Genomic DNA, 21,688 nt, shown 5'->3' with positions numbered 1-21,688 from the left:
AAGGTAAGAGTGAGATCGGTGGAATGAATACATGTGCCGAGGAAGTGACTTTTACTGGTCCGCCCCTGTGTGCACTGGGCTAGCTTGTTACTGCCGTGACTCAGTGATTTTTACCGCTATGTTTTTTTTAAACCGGCTCTGTTAGCGCGGCGCTACCGTTAGTGTGGCGCTAGTGATAGCGTTAAACTCTCTGTGTACCGTCCTTCTTTGTAAATATCTCGCGTTTCAATGTGGGCACTTGCGGCTTTTACACAGCTGCGGCGCATGTATGTACCAAATGGTATTTCCTTCACAAATGTACTGGATGGGGCTTATAACCAGGTGCGCTCTGTAGGCCGGATATTACGGTAGCTTGCGCAGCAGAATAAGAATTATGACTTTCCTACTGCACTAGCCTACGTCCAGAGGAGGTTGCGACTTCAGTATAAATTTATGTTAAGAACAGCACTGTCCACAGAGGACCTCCTATGTGTAAAACTGAATTTGTTTATTTCTGATCCGCATCACCCGCAGAGCGCACGTCGGTCCGGCCGACCGAGGTGTATTTCCTAGCTTTGGTAGCTCTCACCTGTGTTACCTTTACTCTTTATCCTTTCAACACGACCAACAAATGTCACCAGACCGATGACATCACAAGCAGATTTGTTGGGCAACGTTTCCACCTCGGATCTGGAAAGATGTAAATGTGAATTGAATCATAGTTCACAATCCAAAGTAGTACACGTGTAGGCTTCGAGTGCACAATAAAGATGGAAGATGTTAAATCACCTTGTGGCAAAGTGATACGACACGTCGGGCAACGACCACTGAGGCTGGACATCCTTCGGTTGCACCACGGTGATAATTGACGCCGGGTTGCGAGCGTTCAGGCAGATTTCTGAGAAATAAAACTTAGAACTGTGAGATTGCTCTTCCGAGCATTTGGAAAAGGATGTTTCTGTTATTGCCCTTATCGGGCAGGTCATATTTCTGAATGAAAATGGGAAAAGAAAAAAAAACTTGAGTTTTCAAAACCCTTGGTTGGGAAGGTCCACAAAAGAACTCTCACACTCACACAAAACCATGTGTTACCCTGTGATGGAAAACATACCCAATGAAGAAAATATCTTGATTCCATAGTGGTCCATTTGTGGCCGTGAGCGATTGGAGTAACTTGGCTTCAGAGCGTAATTCTGGAGGTACAAGACCGTTCCGACGCTGAGCGACTTGTAAAACTGGGGACAGAGTTCGTTCCAAAGCACAAGCGACATGATGCCACTCTGGTCAGCGACTTCAAAGTACGCCTGAAAAGGAAACACATGAATGTCACTTGAGGGTGGACTGGATTGCGCTGGAGGTGACGTCTGTAGTCTTTGAGGTTCTCAAACATTTCGAGTCCAGGCCCCCTTACGGGAGCCCCTTTAAAATCCAAACGCTAATCAAAGTACCATGTGCATCACTGCACGCCACGGGAGTTATTTTTTTCCCCCAAACATTACAACTTAAACTTTGAATCCTTGTTCAATAAAAATGGAAACCAACATCATAAAATTCAGTGGAACGAAACGATTTATCCATTGTCGCGAGCTGACAACCGCCAACAACACGGCTCCAGAGAGAGAGAAGCTAGCTTACTCCCTTGAGACTATTTTTTTACCAAAAATGACGAGCAATATGTAGGAATAATTTATGTGCTAAGTCACAATCATGATTGTCCCCATTTTGAAAACGCCTTTTTCAGGGAGTATTCGTTCCAACTCACCTGGTAGGGGAACTCGATCTTGGATTCGGGCTTGCCGTAATACCGCAATCTGGATTTCTGAATGATTTTCACCAGCAGAGGGAGACGTCGACACGTGGCTCTGAATGCAGACTCCAGGTTATTAATGAGAGAGATCCTCTTCACTGTTGGACAAGAGGACATAGAAGCACAGTTGAGGTGTGGAGGGTGGAGGGAGGAGGATGGGGGGGGGGGGGGGGCTACTGTATCCTATTCTGAATGTTCCCATTGACCTCCCACATTTCCTTTTTAATCAAGGGAATGTAAACGTTAAGGGGATAACGGATAGGGAGTCCTTCGTTCTGGTCACAGTCGACATCGCCTTGAATACATTATGTGTCATAATTCAAAACTTGAAATCTGTGAGGCTGCTTTTTTTTTTTTTTCCCAACCGCGGTACAGAAGATAGTGTGGATCAAAGCCCTGACAACAAGAGTAATACAGTACAGTATTGTTACTCGTACTTGTGCGTTAAACAAACCCAGTCCAAATGTTTCTTCTTGTAATTTAGACTGACTTTTGCACATCGGTGTTTTTTTTTTTCAAGCTTTCACACCAAAATATGAAGAGCCCTTGTACATTGCAAGCATTTCCTATTGAGAATTCATATCCTGCGGTAAATAAATGGTCTGTAATCCAAATATTCCCATACACCGATTCTGTTTATGAAAACTCCACCCGTATTTCTGACTGTACTCGGCGACTGTGCACGGCGATTGGGTGGGCGACAGAGGATTTTCAGATTTCAAATTTGAAACGCTTTCACTTTTCGGAAAGACTGGGGTCGTGTCTGAACCATGTCAGAAAATGGGTATACCAGTGTTGATCGCTTTTCCCAAAACCGAGCAAGCTCATATTCACCGGTGTCTATCTTTATCTACTTTTCGTGTGGATTTTCCATTTGTATAACGGTCACTGCTATGTGACAGCGTTCCATTTGCCCGACTTTGGTGCACGGCCACAGGCTGACAGTGAACGCAGCATCTCACCGTCCAGTGGCGGGGGTCGCGAAGGAGGCGCCGAGGTCCACACGTCCCCTTCTGGATCCTCGTTGTTCCACAGAGACAGGTAGTGTTTGCGGCTCAGCTGGAGGGGCACGTCGCTCTGGAGCAAGGTGCTCCTCTCCATCCCACTCTTGACCAGCACGGGTAGTGAGCTCACATCCCGGACGTGAGACAGCAAGGCGGATTTCCCCGAGGCGCATCGCAGCTTCTCAATGCTGATGTAGCCGTGGCCCAGGAAGCGCTCGTTGTAAACGAAAGAGCACTGCACGATGACGACGTCAGAGCCTGCCTTCAGGCTGTTGGCGTGCACCAGGTGATTTAAACTCGAGTGAAGGGAGCATTTGGCGCGCCACACTCCGTCGGTGACAGTCACGTCGTAGCCGAAGCTCTCGGACGGCTGTCCTTCCCTTTGTTCGCACAAGTAGCGTTGAAGCGCGACGACGGCCACGCTGGTCGCCTCTTCCTCTTCGGGCAGTTTTAGATATTGCTTGGAGGATAACTGCTCCAATGTCCTGCGAAGAAAAGATGGACGAGAGACACAAGTCGGAGTCGACGAACCGCCGTCCATCGCGGCTAGCCGATACAACCAGTTGGACGTTGGAAGTTTGCAAGCTAGCTCCGGCTAGCTAACCTTTCGGTGAGAATTAAACCTCCAAATTATGCCTACTACATCATGGTCTGGTCGTTCTCGAGAATTTTGCAAAGGGAATCTATTACGTCTTCTTTTCCTTTCGGCTTGTCCCGATTAGGGGTAGCCACAGCGTGTCATCATCCTCATCGTTCCTTCAAATCCCCCGCCCGTTTGTGGACGGCATCAGTTCGAGTCGCACGAACAATACGTCATTGACGCGACGTATGGTTCTAGACGTCTGCAGCATTTTGGTTTGGTTTGCGCAGAAAAAAAAACATCATTTAACTGTAAAAACATACATCACGCCCAAAAGTAGTGTCGCTGCGATGGAATTATTCGTTTTAAACTCGTTGTATTTGTAATAATTGTATCAGTTATTTAGCTATTTTTTACGGAAGCGTATGAGACGTTTCACAGTTATGTGAAACGCGACCTTTTTTTTTTTTTTTTTTTTGGTCTGGCAGTAATACGCATCCCTATATTTTTAAAAAAAATTTCAGCTGAAACATCTTTTACAAAGTCCTTGTGACGGAGTGGCTCTTCATCATAAGCCATTCATTTGTACACGCAAGCCCTTGATGCATAATGACCATAGATTCAAACAACTTGATGGCTGCGGTCGATGATGACGATTAAATAGAAGTGTTAATATTTCTATATAATGTACAAATTGTACAGTCAGCGATGCTGGAGTGGAGCCAGCGTCATGGCGCCGCCCGGCTATGAAAAAACTACAATCCCAGAATGCGTTGCGGGCGCGCAGCATTTCTTGTCGACGTGGGCAAGCAGGGAGCGTTGCGGATGTTCAAAACAAACAAATATTCACGCGCTTGATGTGTGCGCTGCCCCGCAGGAGCGAACCGTGGCATGACAGGACGACTCGGAGGCGAACCCGTCGACCTCTCGAAACATGTGGCTCAAACCCGAAGAGATCCTGCTGAAAAACGCCTTGAAACTGTGGGTGACCGAGAAGCACAACGAGTACTTCGTGCTTCAAAGGAGGAGAGGATCCGGTGAGGGCGGAGGCGGCTTGACAGGTGAGGTTTGGGGGGTTGGGGGTTTCGGGCGACCAACTTGCGAGTGGCCTCACAAATGAGCAACGCTTGTACCCGCCTGCCCCCCCCCCCCTTTTTTTTTTTTTTTTTTTTTTTGTCAATCGGGAAATAAACGACAGTGCGCTACTGTCGACGATAGCATGCTACGACCGTGCACTGCAACAGGTTCGGCTGCAAAGTGTGCGGCGAGAGCTTGTCGTCCAAACGTTCTCCATTTGCCCGTCAACGTGTACTTTGTTGGAGAATGTCGCCCGTGAGCAAAGTGCAGCGCGTGTTGACTCGCATTTCAAGCAGACGCTACGCTCCAGGTTAGCCCGAATAATTCCAGAATAAAACGTGATTCCATTTCGATACATCTTCGTACGAGTCTGAGAATGAAGTGCAGTATTCATTTGGAATTGATTTGACCCAAAAATAGCGTTTACGTCGATGTTGTTTCCACCCCGGGATACTTTTGTTGACGTTATGGGGGCAGAACAGAGCAGAGCTGGGGGCAAGATTCTCTAAATATTGTACTCAAGTAAGAGTACTCCTCCTTGAGAACATTACTTCAGTCAAAGTGAAAAAAAAAAAGTCCTTGCCAGTACTGTGTACAGAGTAAAATATGCAATTGGAATACCCGAAGTCATCTATTGCCCAACAATATCTACCCATTTCTGAGTCACTTATCCTCACAAGGGTCGCGGGAGCGCCAAAGCCAATCCCCGCTGTCGTCGGGCAGAGAGGCTGGGTGCGCCCTGAACTGGTCGCCAGCCAATCGCCGGGCACGTAAGGTCGCGCTCACCCGGAGAAAAGCCACGCAGGAATGGGGAGAACCTGGAAAACTGCACATGGTTGGGGGGGGGGGGGGTCGGGACTCCCACCGATATCACTTCCAGATAAAAAACGTTTTCATAAATTGAAAGGCTGGCGGAAATTCAGCTCCAATAAATGCTCTAAAACGAAATGTCTTTGGCAAAGATGATGAATTATGTAATTACATATAATATGGCAGTGGATTCATGCACATATATTAGCAATGCTGTTTCATCACTCCCAACCAATTTGAATTCTTCCAATTCGCATCATTCTTTTGAGTTGTTCGCAGGGATTGCAAATTGCTTTCCTCGCCGCTCCCTTGCAATAGGCGCATCCGCGATTTGCGTCCACCTTGCGCAGAGCAATAAAGCCTCTCTGGCGTGCGTCCCGAGTTCCAAGCAGAGTCCTGGTCGTACTGAGACGTGTACGTTGCAGGTCGCCTGGTGGGAACGCTGGACGCGGTGCTGGACTCCACATCCAAAGTTGCGCCTTTCCGCATACTGCACCACACGCCGGACTCGCAGGTGTACTGGTCCATAGCGTGCGGTACGTCCTAATATCGTCGTTCCCCATGTGCTAACCTTGCCGGGAATGCTATAAGAAAATGTATTTGCTACATGTGATGCCGTTTGTGAGCTTTTTCTTATGTTTGCGTCAGGCGTCACCAAGGAGGAGATTGGCCAGCACTGGGATTGGCTGCTGCAAAATGTCATGCGGACGCTTTCTGTGTTTGACTCCAGCGAGGACATCACCAGCTTCGTGCAGGGGAAGATCAGAGTATGGACTCGTGGCCGTTTGAATATTTCAACATTTTCACACTCAATAGAACACACGTACGACTCTGTGACAAAGAAAGTCATTGAAATATTCAAAGGTCTAGTGTCATCCCTATAAACACTTTTTATAATTAGACCACTTCCGCGGCGGAGATGAACCAGGCTCGGCCTTGTCGACAAGGCCGGTAGCGATCCACAAGGCCTGCGGAGGCCGTCCTTCGGCGGCTGCTGCACGGAAGCCTTCCGATGCGCACGTCGACACATTTAGCGACCCTGATTTATGGATTACGCCCCGCCCCAACTATTTAGTAGCTGTATACACACCTCCCTGTCATTTGGAACCCACGAAGGTCGCGTCCTTTGCACCCGTGCAATCCATTTTCACGACAAAACGGGTCTCTTGCAAACTTCTGAAGGGTAAATCCGTCCTCCCTCCCGAGTGTTCAAGCAATGAGCCGGCATTTTGGCTAACACCAGGGAACAAGGAGCGACCTTCCCGGAGGTAAAACCCGTGGAAACAAACGAGTCCACTTGAGGGCGGTCCCGCCACGTATGTCACTTCCTGCTTCTTCTCAACAACAAATCCCTCCAGAGGATTTTCATGGCGGGAGTTACAAAAAGCCGTACACGTCAAAATCGTGTTTTGTGGGGGGAAAAAAACGCACGGTCCATGTCGGCGATGTTTTGGCGAACACCAGAGGAGCCGAATACAACAGAACTCACTCTGAGTCGGCTCTACGCAGTGCAAATTACAAATGTAGAATATGTTTTTTTTTTTTTTTTTTTTTTTTAAATGAATCCATCTTTGACGGTGTATTATCCTCAGTAAAATTTTCGCACAGAGATCAAATTTGGAAAGTGCGCCTGATATGTATGTGTGTGTATATTATATGTATGATCACAACTGTGTAACATATTCCAGGCTCCCGCCACACCCTGATAATTGTGTTCTATCGGTCAGGGTCTGATTGCCGAAGAAGGCAAGACGTCCCACGTGCTGGAGGACGATCCCGAGAAGTTCAGGGAGGCGCACTTGCGGTTCGAGAACTGGTTTTCCCTCCCGCCTGAGGAGAAACTGGTCACGTACTATGCTTGCACTTACTGGAAAGGCAAAGTGCCCTGCCAGGGTTGGCTCTACCTCAGCACCAACTTCCTCTGCTTCTACTCGTACCTGCTGGGGGCTGAAGGTGAGCAAAAGGCTGCAGAGCAATTTTTCCAAAATGTCCATTTTCAAAAGCGGCCATCCTCGCGAGGGTCGCGGGAGTCGGGGTGCACCCTGAACTGGTCGTCAGCCAATCGCAGGGCACGTTCGCGCCCCAGGCCTCAATTTAGAGTCTCCGATGAATGTTGTGTGTTTGAGAGAAAACCCACACAGGCACGGGGAGAACACGCACACTCCGCAAAGGGAGGGCCCGGGATCGAGCCCCGGTCCTCGGAACTGGGAGGTCGACGCTTTCCACCTGCTTCCACAGATGATTCAGACCCAATCATTTTTTTTTAAACTTCTTCCCACTCCAATTGGACCTGTACATTTAGTCCTCTTTTAATTGGCCAAAGGGTCCAATTGGACGTGGACTAATTCCGATGGATGCCATTGGACAGCGTAGAGCACAGAGGCTAAAGTGGATTTTTTTCAGGGGGGGGGTTGGTTACTCATTTTAAAGAATGCATATCCTTATTTAAATTCATCTTCTTCTTTTCCTTTCGGCTTGTCCCGTTAGGGGTCGCCACAGCGTGTCATCTTTTGCCATCTTAGCCTATCTCCTGCATCTTCCTCTCTTAACACCCCAACTGCCCTCATGTCTTCCCTCACCACATCCATCAACCTTCTCTTTGGTCTTCCTCTCAGTCTTTTGCCTGGCAGCTCCATCCTCAGCACCCTTCTACCAATGTACTCACTCTCTCGCCTCTGGACATTTCCAAACCATTGAAGTCTGCCTTTTCTAACCTTGTCTCCAAAACATCCAGCTTTGGCCGTTCCTCTAATGAGCTCATTTCTAACCCTATCCAACCTGGTCACTCCGAGCGAGAACCTCAACATCTTCATTTCTGCCACCTCCAGTTCAGCTTCCTGTTGTTTCTTCAGTGCCACCGTCTCTAATCCGTACATCTTGGTCGCCCTCACCGCTGTTTTGTAAACTTTGCCCTTCATCCTAGCAGAGACTCTTCTGTCACATAACACACCAGACACCTTCCGCCAGCTGTTCCAACCTGCTTGGACCCGTTTCTTCACTTCCTGACCACACTCTCCATTGCTCTGTATTGTTGACCCCAAGTATATGAAGTCCTCCACCCTCGCTATCTCTTCTCCCTGTAGCCTCACTCTTCCCCCTCCACTTTTCTCATTCACGCACATATATTCTGTTTTACTTCGGCTAATCTTCATTCCTCTCCTTTCCAGTGCATGTCTCCATCTTTCCAATTGTTCCTCTGCATGCATCCCTGCTTTCACTGCATATCACAATATCATCTGCGAACATCATGGTCCAAGGGGATTCCAGTCTAACCTCATCTGTCAGCCTATCCATTACCACTGCAAACAGGAAGGGGCTCAGAGCTGATCCCTGATGCAGTCCCACCTCCACCTTAAATTCCTCTGTCACACCTAAGGCACACCTCACCATTGTTCTGCTGCCATCATACAGGTCCTGTACTATTTTAACATACTTCTCTGCCACACCAGACTTACGCATGCAGTACCACAGTTCCTCTCTTGGTACTCTGTCATAGGCTTTCTTTAGATCCACAAAGACACAATGTAGCTCCTTCTGACCTTCTCTGTACTCTTCCACGAACATCCTCAAGGCAAATAATGCATCTGTGGTACTCTTTCTAGGCATGAAACCATACTGTTGCTCACAGATACTTACTTCTGTCCTGAGTCTAGCCTCCACTACTCTTTCCCATAACGTCATTGTGTGGCTCATCAACTTTATTCCTCGGTAGTTCCCACAGCTCTGAACATCCCCTTTGTTCTTAAAAATGGGAACTATAACACTCTTCCTCCATTCTTCAGGCATCTTTTCGCCCGCTAGTATTCTGTTGAATAAGTTGGTCAAAAACTCCACAGCCATCTCTCCAAATTGCTTCCATACCTCTACCGGTATGTCATCAGGACCAACTGCCTTTCCAGTTTTCATCCTTTGTAGTGCCTTTCTGACTTCCCCCTTAGTAATCATTTCCACTTCCTGGTCCTTCACTCTTGCCTCTTCAACTCTTCCTTCTCTCTCATTTTCTTCATTCATCAACTTCTCAAAGTATTCTTTCCATCTATTTAGTACACTACCGGCACCAGTCAACACATTTCCATCTCTATCCTTAATCACCCTGACCTGCTGCACATCCTTCCCATCTCTATCCCTCTGTCTGGCCAACCTGTAGAGATCCTTTTCTCCTTCTTTCGTGTCCAACCTGGTGTACATGTCTTCATATGCCTCTTGTATAGCCTTTGCCACCTCTACCTTTGCCCTACGGTCGCATCTCAATGTACTCCTTTCGCCTCTCCTCAGTCCTCTCAGTATCCCACTTCTTCTTCGCTAATCTCTTTCCTTGTATGACTCCCTGTATTTTGGGGTTCCACCACCAAGTCTCCTTCTCCCCTTTCCTACCAGATGACACACCAAGTACTCTCCTGCCTGTCTCTCTGATCACCTTGGCTGTCGTCGTCCAGTCTTCCGGGAGCTTCGGTTGTCCATCGAGAGCCTGTCTCACCTCTTTCCGGAAGGCCGCACAACATTCTTCCTTTCTCAGCTTCCACCACATGGTTCTCTGCTCTACCTTTGTCTTCTTAATCTTCCTACCCACCACCAGAATCATCCTACATACTACCATCCTATGCTGTCGAGCTACACTCTCCCCTACCACTACTTTACAGTCAGTAACCTCCTTCAGATTACATCGTCTGCACAAAATATAATCTACCTGCGTGGTTCTACCTCCGCTCTTGTAGGTCACTATATGTTCCTCGCTCTTCTGGAAATAAGTGTTCACTACAGCCATCTCCATCCTCTTTGCAAAGTCCACCACCATCTGTCCCTCAAAGTTCCTTTCCTGGATGCCGTACTTACCCATCACTTCTTCATCGCCCCTGTTTCCTTTACCAATATGTCCATTACAATCTGCACCAATCACAACTCTCTCGCTGTCTGGGATGCTCAGAACTACTTCATCTAGTTCCTTCCAGAATTTCTCTTTCAACTCTAGGTCACATCCTACCTGTGGTGCATAGCCGCTAATCACATTATACATAACACCCTCAATTTCAAATTTTAGTCTCATCACTCGATCTGATACTCTTTTCACCTCCAAGACATTCTTAGCCAGCTCTTCCTTTAAAATAACCCCTACTCCATTTCTCTTCCCATCTACTCCGTGGTAGAATAATTTAAACCCTGCTCCCACTTCTAGCCTTACTACCTTTCCACCTGCTCTCTTGGATGCACAGAATATCAACCTTTCTCCTAATCATCATGTCAACCAACTCCTGAGCTTTTCCTGTCATAGTCCCAACATTCAAAGTCCCTACACTCAGTTGTAGGCTCTGTGCATTCCTCTTTTTCTTCTGACGCTGGGTCCGGTTTCCTCCTCTTCTTTGTCTTCGACCCACAGTAGCTGAATTTCCACCGACGCCCTGCAGGTTAGCAGTGCCGGGGGCGGGCGTTGTTAACCCGGGCCACGACCGATCCGGTATGGGATTCTTTAGATGAACGCTCATATTTGTTTGGCACAGTTTTTACGCCGGATGCCCTTCCTGACGCAACCCTCTGCATTTATCCGGGCTTGGGACCGCCCTACAGATTGCACTGGTTTGTGCCCCCATAGGGCTGCATTCCTTATTTAAATTCATCAATTGTTGTTATTTTAATCAGCCATCTTTCTATTTTGCTTGATCCGCAGTGAAATTAGTCATCTCGTGGGACGAGATCTGGCGACTGGAGAAAACCTCCAACGTGATCCTGACCGAGAGCGTCCACGTGGTGGCTCGCGGGGAGGACCACTACTTCTCCATGCTGCTGCACCTCAACGAAACGTTCGTCATCATGGAGCAGCTGGCCGACTACACCATTAAGCGCCTTTTTGACAAGGAGGCCTTCGAAGGAGAGGGCGCACTCTCGGACCCGCTGCACGTTACCAAGAGGTGCTGACTTGATGCTCGTCGTAGCTTCAGTCACAATGCGTTGATTTATTTTAATCGACCTCAGTACAGTAGTAGTTTTTTTTTTTTTTTTTTTTTTTTTTTTTTGGGGGGGTGGGGTCCTCAGCCTTCATGGCAGTTTCATTCAGTTCACAATATTTGTTCGAAATAATGCAGACGCCAGTCGTCTGATTTGTAAACGGTAACCCGTCCGGCACGCAACTCCAGGGGGCGACGGGACGGACCCAATAGAATTCGTCCTCAAGAGCAAGTCGAACGAGTCACAACTGACGTCGATCGTGATGCGGGAAAGGAGCAAAACGCTGGGAAACTTCTGCCCGTACGCAACACAGTGCAAAACGCACCTACGTGAAACTGGGCTGCTGCTAATATTCCAGGCCACTTGTATCAGTGATTGGCAGTTGCAAAAATGCGCGTGCTCGAAGGCGACGCTTTTGGACTATTTGTAAATACATTAAAGGGTTAGGTTTTTTTGAGTTGCGTTAGACTTGATGGCATATCACAGTTGTTCCCAAAGTCAACCGGGACCCCCGGTCCCCCAACCTCAACTTTCAATGCCAATAATGTAGTGCTGGACGCAGCTGTGCCATTCTGGCACAAAGAAATACTCAATTTTAGTGGCTCACGTGCGCTTGCTTTTTATTTTTGCACAATAAATCAAAACGTGGTTCAACACTGGAAAGGGCAATTATCACATCATGGTTTTAGTTTTTTTCGTCTTCGCGTCAAGAAAGACGTTTTTCCACCCTCCACTTTGGGAACCGCTGGCATATCAGCTCCATAATAAAATGACGCGGCGCGCCGGATCTGGCCCCCAAGCCACCCGTACGACACCTGTGCTCTAAATCTTCCGGCCAACAAAATTTGCATTTGCATTTTTTTTATTTTACATCACATGAAGTCGGAATTGTTGTTTTGCTGAACTTGTGACGCGTTCATGAGATTCATCACGTAATTTTATTTCTTTTTTTTTTTCCTCTCTCTCTCTCGCTCCCGCAGAGGCCTAGAGGCTCACGCTAAGAGTGAGCAGTTCCGGACATTTTTCAGGCTTCCCAAAGAGGAAAATCTGTTAGAAGTGCACGAGAGTTTCCTGTGGGTGCCTTTCAGCCATTTAAATACTCTTGGCAAAATCTGCCTATCTGAGAACTACTTGTGTTTTGCCAGCCAGGATGGGAGCCAATGTCACGTCATCGTTCCAATGCGTGAGGTATCAAACGCCAGCGACGTGGCGTGATTTATTTCCCGTCCTTCCTGGCGCTCGCTAACGTGATGAAATGACCTTCCGGCCGTCTCGCAGGTGGTAAATGTGGAGAAGCCCGATTCCGGCAGCCATGCCGTGACGGTGTCCGTGCGCGGGAAAAGGGCGCTCCGCCTCACCGAGGTGCGGGACTACCGGCGTCTGGCGACGACCATCCGCGACAGGTGCGGGATCGGCGCCAGCCCTCAGCACTCCGCCTCAGCAGAGGTCAAGGGTCGATCCTCGCCGACGCGGTCTTTTCTCGGCGCGTTCTCTCAAACGTCAACGCCGTCCCGTCCTCGTCCCCAAGGTCATCCGAGGCGAATGTCAGTCGCTCATCAACCACTTTGAAGACAACCCGGAGGACGTGACGCTCATGGTGGGCCAGAGGGACGGCGGCAAGGCAGTGAGCACCGAGGCGCTCATGACGGTTTTCCACCCGCAGGATGTCGAAAACCTGGACCCCAAAATGGTACGGCAAGCGTGTAGGACATAGCCGGCAAACTCACTCGTTACCAGAAGTCATAAAATGTACAACTACGTGATGATTTCAAAAATAACTCCCTACAGGTGCATATACATTATTAGTGTTCTCTAATTAGATGTATTTGGAAGTACCGTCATTTCCGGCCTACAGAGCCTCACCCCGTACATTTGGAAAGGAAATACGTAAGCCGTAAGTGCCCACGTTGAAACACGAGATATTTACAAAGAAAGACGGTACACGGAATCAGTTTTCAAAGTTTTAATACCTTAGCTTAGCATAGCAACAACACCTGTAGCACGAACAGGGCTAAAAAAAACCCATTAAAAAAAAAAAACCTGCCACGGCATCTACACAGTAGCAACACGCTAGCACAGCACTAACAGGGCTGGTTAAAAAAATAAACATACCAGTAAAAATCACTGAGACACGGCAGCAACACGCGAGCACAGTGCTAACTCTACCGCAGCGCTAAAAGGGCTGGTTAAAAAAAAAAAAAAAAAACGGTAAAAGTCACTTCCTCGGCACATATGTTCCACCGGTGTCACTCTTACCTATTCCGCTGAAGTTCCCCCTTGCAGCCGTTGGGGGGAAAAAATTGCACAAATTAGCCGCATCACCGCATAAACCGCAGGGTTGAAAGCGTGTGGAAAAAAGTTGCGGCTCGCAGGCCGGAAATGACGGGAGTGTGACCGGAACAAGGCTGAAAATTTGCTCTTCCTGCACGACGGCGCTCACACACTTTGCTGGCATCCATTGGTTGTGCGCATTAAATAATGAACATGGACATATGGACTCAAGTATGAATGTACATCCTGTATTTTGACCCACAATAAATAAATAACCACTTCAATGCCATTCTCTTTATCGCCCCGTTCAACAGCTTAAAGAGAAGATGAAAGAACAATCATGGAACATCCATTTTTCCGAGTACGGACGCGGCACGTGCATGCTCTTCACCAGGAAGACGCGCGACTTGATCGTCCGTGGAGTCCCGGAAGCCTTGAGAGGGGAACTCTGGATGCTTTTCTCGGGTATTGTTTCTTCATTGACGGCAGCGAGCATCCTTGGCGTGCGAACGAGCTTCCCGCAAATAATCACCGTTGCCGTTCTGTCACGGATCAAGGAGCCGTAAACGACATGGCCGCTCGGCCCGGCTACTACGCGGAGCTGGTGGATCAGTCTCTGGGCACCAGCACGTTGGCGACGGAAGAGATCGAGCGAGACCTCCATCGCTCGCTGCCCGATCATCCGGCCTTTCAGAGCGACACCGGGATCTCCGCCCTGCGCAGAGTCCTCACCGCCTACGCTTACAGAAACCCTAAAATTGGCTACTGCCAGGTAAAGTCTCGCCGCGTCATCCTGTGACAGAGCGCCGCAAATGGCCTCGAGGCGGCGTCGTAGACGTCTGAACAAGCGGTAGCCGCAGATGTCTGTGGTCCTTGATTTGATTTAGCGTGATGAAACAGATGTCGGATTTTGAAGTACGGCACAGGGATTCGGGATGTTTGATCCGACCGTGTCAATCATTCAAAATGGAGGATCGCTGGATTGTTTTGGTCTTGATCCTGGGGTAGGCGTTCCATGAAGTGGATATTATATTCAAGCAGAGTGCCACAAACTACCGCAATTGCACGCCAATAATCCAGAATATTTATGAAAAGGTGGCAAACCTTTGAAGGGGTCCACGGGTCCTTCCTTCCTTCATGCTATGAATTTTTACAAGGGTACTTGATTCCAAAGTGAAAAATGGTATTTTTTTTTTTTTTTTCCTTCCTCAGGCCATGAACATTCTCACCTCGGTGTTGCTGCTCTACGCCAAGGAGGAGGAAGCCTTTTGGCTGCTGGTGGCCGTCTGCGAGAGGATGTTACCGGATTATTTCAACCGGAGAATTATAGGTGAGAAGGGAACTGAAATCATGTGAGAAAATGCCCGAAAAGACTTCCTGGATCATTCTTTCCATTTCTCCTTCCCTCCATTTACCGATGGCGTTGTGGGCGATTTCTATCTTTTTATTTTATTTTAACCAGCCCTGTCAGCGCCGCGCTAGCGTTAGCGTTAGTGGCCCGTTAGCGCTAGCATTAGTGCCACGCGAGCATTAGCGTTAAACTCTTTCTGTGTGCCGTCTTTCTTTGGAAATGTGCCGCGTTTCAATGTGGGTACTTGCAGCCTTTACAGAGCCGTGGCGTATGTGTGTACCAAATGGTATTTCCTTTACAGATGTAAAGGGTGGGGTGAGTTGCGCTCTGTAGGCCGTGAATTACGGTAGTAATGCCTAATGACTCAACGACACCCTTTGCCAGTTGTCGTGCAGACAATTGCTTTTATTAATACGGACGCTAAATGACACGGGCAACAGAACCCACGACTCGATTTCAACTCATCAGTAAGGCGACGAGGTCTTTGTCTCCCCAGGGGCTTTGGTGGACCAGGCCGTTTTCGAGGATCTGATCCGGGAGAACCTCCCCCAGCTGGTGGAGAACATGACGGACCTGAGTTTCTTCTCGTCCGTTTCCCTGTCCTGGTTCCTCACGCTGTTCATCAGCGTGCTGCCCATCGAGAGCGCCGTCAACGTGGTGGACTGCTTCTTCTACGACGGCATCAAAGCGATCCTGCAGCTGGGCCTGGCCGTGCTGGATTACAACGTGGACGCTCTGATCGGCTGCCACGACGACGCCGAGGCTGTCACCGTGCTCAACAAGTGAGGACGCCAGCCCAAGCCAGGCCACCTTTTCTCATCTGCTACCGCCAATTCCTACTGACCTTATTTTGGTTTACCCGACAGATTTTTTGAGAGCGTGACAAACAAAGACAGCCCGTTGCCGCCGACCGTGCAGCAAGCCCCCGTGGGCAACAACGCTAACTCAGCCCACTCAAACGTGGACATAAGCGAACTGATCCGGGAATCCTACGAGGTACCGCCGCATTTTTGTTTCCCCCGCCAATCTCTTTTCACTGCGTCTTTGAGGTCATTTTGTTGCCTGTAGAAATACGGCCACGTTCGCTCAGAGGAGGTGGAGAGTTCGCGGAAGAGAAACAAGCTTTTTGTCATCCAAACACTGGAGGACACGACCAAGCAGAACGTCGTAAGTGTTTCGAAGTGTCTTCTCCCCGTTCTGGCCAGGGGAACCGCTCGAGGTGCAGCGATTAGTCCGTGCAAAGTCGCGGGGACCACGTTGAGCTCAAAATTGTCGAAATCCGCAGAATTTCAGTTGCTCGACAATCAATCAAAGGGGGCCCTTTATCATTTGTGTCCAATCAAAGTTGGCCATTTGCAAAATTCTGCTTTGCGGGGATGATCAACATTTTTCCAGATTTTCCGACATCTTACAGTCATAACTGCTAACTGAATCGTAATCGACTGAAGTTTGTGCCAGTGCCAATTTCAAATAATGGCTGGTTGGAGCCCTAACGAACCCACTTAAAGGCACGTCTAACTTGCATCCACCAGAATATGTACATCTTCCGACGATCAAAAAGTTAGCGTGCATTTCAAGGTGTTTTGAGCATGTCGGAGGAGTAAAGAGGCTCCGCTTTGAGCAGGCTGCGTTAGCATTTTGAGAATCTCAGTAAAGGATGTTTGTTTGCAGATCCGCGTGGTGTCCCAAGAGGTCCAATTGACTGCGGGCCAGCTCGACGAGCTTTACAATTTGTTCAAAGTGAGTGGCGCCCCCCGCTGGCCTCTGAAAGCAAAGAAGAGTCCGGAGCGCGTGTCCTGACCGCGGCCGCCGTTCCGAATCTGTCCTTTCAGAGGCAGCATTTTCTCAGTTGCTACTGGACAATGAAGAGTCCGGCGCTGCTCCACCACGACCCGAGTCTGGCCTACCTGGAGCAGTATCAGCTGGGCTTCCAGCAGTTCAGCGTGCTCTTCTCCCTGCTGGAGCCTTGGGCTTTTTGCACCAACGGGAGCACACTTTCGCGATGGGTTTTCCGTTTAATCGACGAGAACCAAGACGGCCTGGTCAACTTTAAAGAGTTCAGCTGTGCCCTCGGTGGGTGTCGCCCGCGCCGTTGTGGCGCCAATGCAGCCTTCCTTCGCCCTTTTCCCTTCACTTCAGTAACCTGACGCTTCTTCTCCTGCAGATAATTTGTACTGCGGCTCTTTCACAAAGAAGTTAAAGTTCCTCTTCAAGCTGCACCTACCACCAGGTAAAAAGGCAGGCTTCTTTTTTTGTTGAATGAAAGTCGGGTGGGACGTCGCGCCTTTGTCACCTGCAGAATTGCAATATATGTACGACAGTAATCCCTCTCTACTTCGCGGATCACCTATCGCGGCTTCAGTGCATCGTGGAAAAAGCCGGATCGCTACATACTGATGCGACGACGTGTACAAATGAAGCCCCCCCCCCCCCCCCCCCCCCCCCCCCGCAAAAAAAAACACCATTTACCCCTACTTTGCGGTTTTTCACTTTTTGCAAGTGGGTTTGGTACCAATTAACTGTGAAAAACGAGGGATTACCGTATATCTTTTGGAACCTTTCAAAGGCAGTTACAGTGCAGCAAATTGTCGCGACTGCATGACGTGGGTGGCACTTTGTGCTTTGCGGGCACGATCAAGAATCGCCCGCATGGGCTAAAAGATCTTTGCCCTGCTCATGCGACAATTTGACGCTCTCTGAGGAAGACTCGAATTTACGGCTGACGTCTTGGCAGAATTACCCAAGTGAGAGCGAGTCGGCAAGTACGAGCGATCTCGGGACCGCTGTCGCGGCCTTGTGACGGGCTCCCAACCCCGGAGCAAGGTCAGGATGAGTTTTTAGTGCGCAGTCGCCGATCTGCATCAGTTTCGGCAGGGAAATTTGAGTCAAGCAAGTGGAACTTCTAACAGGAAATGGATGAAAACAAATGGGACAAACTCATCGTGAACCTCTTTTTCCATTTGCGGTTGTATTAGAAAGCGAACAACAGCAAGTAACGCTCCCTGAGGAATAAACTCAAAATCCTTTGAGAGTCTCCCAACGGCCTCTGTTGTCATTCCGTCCGTGCTCTTCAGGGCCGCGGGTGAGCCGAAGTCCAGCCCGGTTGACTTTTGGGGCATGTGGCGGCTGCTGCATTTTACTTCATTCCGCCAGCTTTGAGTAGGGTTAGCGTTCAAAGCACTTGCTGAATGGGCTCAAAGTCAAATTCACTCCAAAATTCTTACCACAGAAGAAGAAAGTGTGATTTGTCCCACAAGGGAAATTGCAAAAAAAAAAAAAAAGAAAAAAAAATGCAACGAACACAGTACCGTAATTCCCGGACGACAGAGCGCAGTAAGTAAATTTGTACAGGAAATACCATTTGGTACATACATACATACAAACTTCCGGGTAAAAATCACTGCCACACGCCAGTAACACAGCAGCAACACGCTAGCACAGTGCTAACGCTAGCGCAGCACTAACATGGCCGGTAAAAGCCACTTCCTCGGCACATATATTCCACCGGTCTCAGTCTTACCTTTTCTGCTCGAGTGCCCCCTTGCGGCCACTAGAAAAAAAATGCACAAATTAGCCGCATCGCCGTATAAACCGCAGGGTTGAAAGCGCGCGAAAAAAGGCCGGAAATGACGCTAAGTGGGCCTACCGGACCGCAGCCGGCCCATAACGATTATTTGCTGAACTTCCTTTGCCTTGCTTGCGCTTTGCGCTCGTCTGTCTTTTCATCTTTCTTCTGAATCTTTTGTAGCCTTCACAGGAAGTCCTTTACACCTTCAGGAACAAAAGGTCCCAAACTTTTTCCCGGCGACCGACGGCTGCCCTCACTTGAGTAGAATTCCGGGTTAGCCTCTCGACTGCTTCTTCCCTCCTTCCGATCGCTCATTCTCATCCTCGGATTTTCCCGGGAGGAAATTTCTTCACGTGGTCTTCTCCTTATATTGCAGACTTTGATCTTCCGGAGGATGGCGTGATTAAGAAAAGCCCCGAGAGAGGTAACGCCACCATCGTTCGTACGTACGTACGAACGTACGTACGCTTTGTGCCACTGCAAATATTTTTTTTTAAATTGACAGGTCGAGGCAAAGTGGACCTGCAGGCCTACCTGAAACAATGGCAGAACGAAATCCTGAGGAAAGAGGAAAGCATCAAGGACCTTCCCAGAATTAATCAGGTCACGCAATGAATCGGCTCGGTCGAGAGTTACGACAACGCTTCCCGACTTAACGATAGCTCGTGTGTGGTTGTGTAATTCCGCACACCCTGGCAGGCGGACAAAGACTCACAAATTGGTGTAATTCCCCTTTTTTCTGTTTGTATAGTTTTGTTTTTCATACGAACAATGATTTCCATAAACGGCGGAAATTCTGCTGCGGAGTGTCTGGTATGAGGTGAAGCTTTTTTTTTTTTTTCTTCTTCTTCTTCTTCATTTTGGGACCAATGAATGCCGAAATTTCTGAAAATTCCCAAGCGTTCACACGCTTTTTCCTCCCGCCGTACTTAGCGGAATGCGGGAAAAGGGAGTCGCAGTCGCTCGTGCACTTTTCGGCCGTCGTTCGAGCGCCGGGTGCACGGGGACAAATAAACACGGCGAGCGGAAGCTGCTGTTGACCGCCGCTCTCGTCCAGACACGCGCCAGCCGTGCTGTAAGCCCCCCTCAAAAATGGATAAGCAAACAGATCTTGTATCCAATAATTGACATATGAAATAATTACATATTGGAAATGCCACAATGTTTTTTAAAAAAAAAAAAAAGAAGTGGGATTGGAAAGCCAAAACTAAAGAATCGTGGCGAGACTGCTGCATCCGCAGTCCGTAAGTGCAGGTTTTGCGTTTGGGGTCGTGAGTAGGAATCCCGTGGGCCCCCCAAGGGCCCCCACCTTCCAAGCCAGCAAGTGGAACAGCCTGCCGGGCGCCTGACATGTTGTCGTTGCAGCGTCCAAAGCGCTGGCGTCATTTCGGTCTTGATGTCTTGAGGTCCGTTTGCGCTGAACACGTGTTTTCCAGCCGTTTCCTCCTTATTTTGTGTTGCAAAAACGTCTACGAGGGTCTTTCAGTACGTTTGAACGTGTGCAGCAGGGAGAAAACGCCAAAGCAATGTTCAGACGGTCTCAGTCAGTATGGCCGTGTTCACCTACTGCGAGCGGGTCCGGAATTTCTGTTCAGTGTGTCCCGTTTAAAAGAGATTGGTCTAAATGTGCTTTTCTCAATCTCAGGCTCAGTTCATTCAGTTCTCCAAGACCCTGTACAACATTTTCCACGGCGACGCAGCGGAGGAGTCGCTGTACCGCGCCGTGGCCCGGGTGACCGGCCTCCTCCTGCTGATGGAGGAGGCGGGACGCAGGCTGCAGGAGGCCGGCGGCCCGTCCGGCGCCGGCCCCCGGGAAACCGGAGCCGAGCCCCCCGAGGCGGACTGGTCCTTCTCGTTCGAGCAGATCCTCGCCTCGCTGCTCAACGAGCCGGCCGTCGTCGGCTTCTTCGAGAGACGCGTCGACGTCGACGAGAAAGTGTCCCGAGCCCAAGCGGCCCAGCTGAAGCTAACGGGAAATAGCAAGTGATCGGACATATTCAAAATAATAATGACGGACGAGGCTTGAAAAGGGCCGAGGCGCCAAATCCTTTCAAGGTGCACGCGGCTTTTCAAAGTCTGACATTCGTGCTTCGCTCAGCGGTTTTGGCCTCCATCCTCGGCGGTTTCCCCATTTCTGCATCGCGTCTTTCTTTCGCCGCCGACTTTTGCTTTCGAGCGGCCTCCGCACAGTTCACGCTTCTGGGCGACGTGACGTATCCGTGCTTTTCCTGTCAAGTTGTTCGGAGGAGGCTCATCTGGTCACTCGTTCTAAGCCGTAGTCCCCTGACGTTTTGGTCTCACCAAAGTGGACTCTGCGTCGCGGGACAGGCGCCGCTCGTGAACGCCATCGAAGGATTTCCTGGGAGGTTTTGATCCCATCTCAGGGTGCTTTCCACTGTTTTATCGTAGTTTTGAAGTTCCCCAAGATTGCTGTAGCGCAGCAATATGACGCTGCCCTGCCTCGGACGACATGCAAAGCACACGTGTTGCTTTCTGTTAGCGCTTGTGGCACGTTATCGGCGGATGGCGTCCCGGTCCAAAAGCCTCCTTGTAGCTTTTCATCTTTTTTTTTTTTGTCGGATTGTTCCAAAAGGGATTGGAGAGCTGCTGATTACTTGTACGTGTTCTAGCATTTAACCTTTGTATTCTGTACTGCAGTTGTTAGTGCAAACCAGCATCAGAAGTTAATTTCAAGTTTCATGTCAAAGTAAATAATGCAACACGTAGACGACTGACGGCGTCAGGAATTGAAGCCGAAAGCCGTGCGCGTTATTTCCTGATGCATTGAAAGAGTGAAGATACGACAGATAAACTTGAGCCTCATTGATAAAATATGTATTGATCTGATTGAAAAGATACGGAATGGTATAGTATTAAATGTATTTTTGTTATACAACTGTCCCTGATGAGAATTGAATGAATTATTTTGAAAGCGCGCTCAAATATAAGAATTGAAATGCAAAGCCGACAATTTGCAAGCAAGCAAGCTCGCTCCGTGTGTGAGATTTTAATGTTTGAATTTCCGTTTGATAGACAGTCGCACATTTCACCGGAATCGCGTCATCTTTTTGTTCGGGAAGTAGTCGGGAATTTATTGGAGACAATTTCATGTGACTGCTCTGTTGTGATTTTATGATTTGAATTCCATAAAGCTGGATTTCTAAATCCGAGCGAGTGTGGGACTATTTGATTCCTCAAGTCATTGAACTGTGCAGCATTCTTACATATACTTTTTTTTTTTTTTTGTTATTAATATAATGATCGTTGTTTGAAAGTAATAAAGATTGCTCGTTCTTGGGTC

The 21,688-nt window shown here is 48.7% G+C and overlaps 2 protein-coding genes across 3 annotated transcripts in view; one reads left to right on the top strand and one right to left on the bottom strand.

Moving 5' to 3' along the window:
- radx (RPA1 related single stranded DNA binding protein) overlaps window positions 1-3,331 on the bottom strand; it is an 18,776-nt gene extending 15,445 nt beyond the window's left edge. Inside the window, exons 1-5 of the mRNA XM_061802465.1 lie at window positions 2,749-3,331; window positions 1,742-1,884; window positions 1,091-1,283; window positions 769-877; window positions 569-669 (exon numbers count right to left, since the gene is read on the bottom strand). Of these exons, the coding sequence (XP_061658449.1) occupies window positions 569-669; window positions 769-877; window positions 1,091-1,283; window positions 1,742-1,884; window positions 2,749-3,331 (1,129 nt within the window). The remainder of the gene's footprint in view (window positions 1-568; window positions 670-768; window positions 878-1,090; window positions 1,284-1,741; window positions 1,885-2,748) is intronic.
- On the top strand, window positions 3,261-21,688 carry tbc1d8b (TBC1 domain family member 8B). Of its 2 annotated transcripts, XM_061802460.1 has the most exons (22): window positions 3,261-3,400; window positions 4,248-4,431; window positions 5,683-5,793; window positions 5,906-6,024; window positions 6,985-7,210; window positions 10,920-11,160; window positions 12,178-12,385; window positions 12,476-12,643; window positions 12,726-12,887; window positions 13,783-13,933; window positions 14,026-14,240; window positions 14,681-14,798; window positions 15,316-15,601; window positions 15,686-15,815; window positions 15,888-15,986; window positions 16,491-16,559; window positions 16,652-16,892; window positions 16,984-17,049; window positions 18,568-18,660; window positions 18,764-18,811; window positions 18,893-18,990; window positions 20,033-21,688. In XM_061802460.1, exons 2-22 carry the CDS (start codon window positions 4,305-4,307, stop codon window positions 20,372-20,374), a joined length of 3,318 nt encoding a protein of 1,105 aa, XP_061658444.1. In that variant the 5' UTR covers window positions 3,261-3,400; window positions 4,248-4,304; the 3' UTR covers window positions 20,375-21,688. The 2 variants fall into 2 exon arrangements, with proteins under 2 accessions (XP_061658444.1, XP_061658445.1); XM_061802461.1 differs by lacking the exons at window positions 3,261-3,400; window positions 18,568-18,660 and having other exon boundaries at window positions 4,152-4,431.

Source organism: Syngnathoides biaculeatus, chromosome 18 (genome assembly GCF_019802595.1).
Source record: "Syngnathoides biaculeatus isolate LvHL_M chromosome 18, ASM1980259v1, whole genome shotgun sequence".
NCBI classification, from domain to species: Eukaryota; Metazoa; Chordata; class Actinopteri; order Syngnathiformes; family Syngnathidae; genus Syngnathoides; species Syngnathoides biaculeatus.
The sequence above is the reverse complement of the archived record's forward strand: the minus strand, read 5'-3'. Positions and strand labels throughout refer to the sequence as shown.

Coding starts and splice junctions, on each gene's coding strand:
- tbc1d8b (XM_061802460.1), top strand. CDS start 4,305: ATGTGGCTCAAACCCGAAGAGATCCTGCTGAAAAACGCCTTGAAACTG. Junction 11,161..12,177: donor CCGCTGCACGTTACCAAGAG/GTGCTGACTTGA, acceptor TCGCTCCCGCAG/AGGCCTAGAGGCTCACGCTA. Junction 18,661..18,763: donor TCACTTGAGTAGAATTCCGG/GTTAGCCTCTCG, acceptor CTTATATTGCAG/ACTTTGATCTTCCGGAGGAT.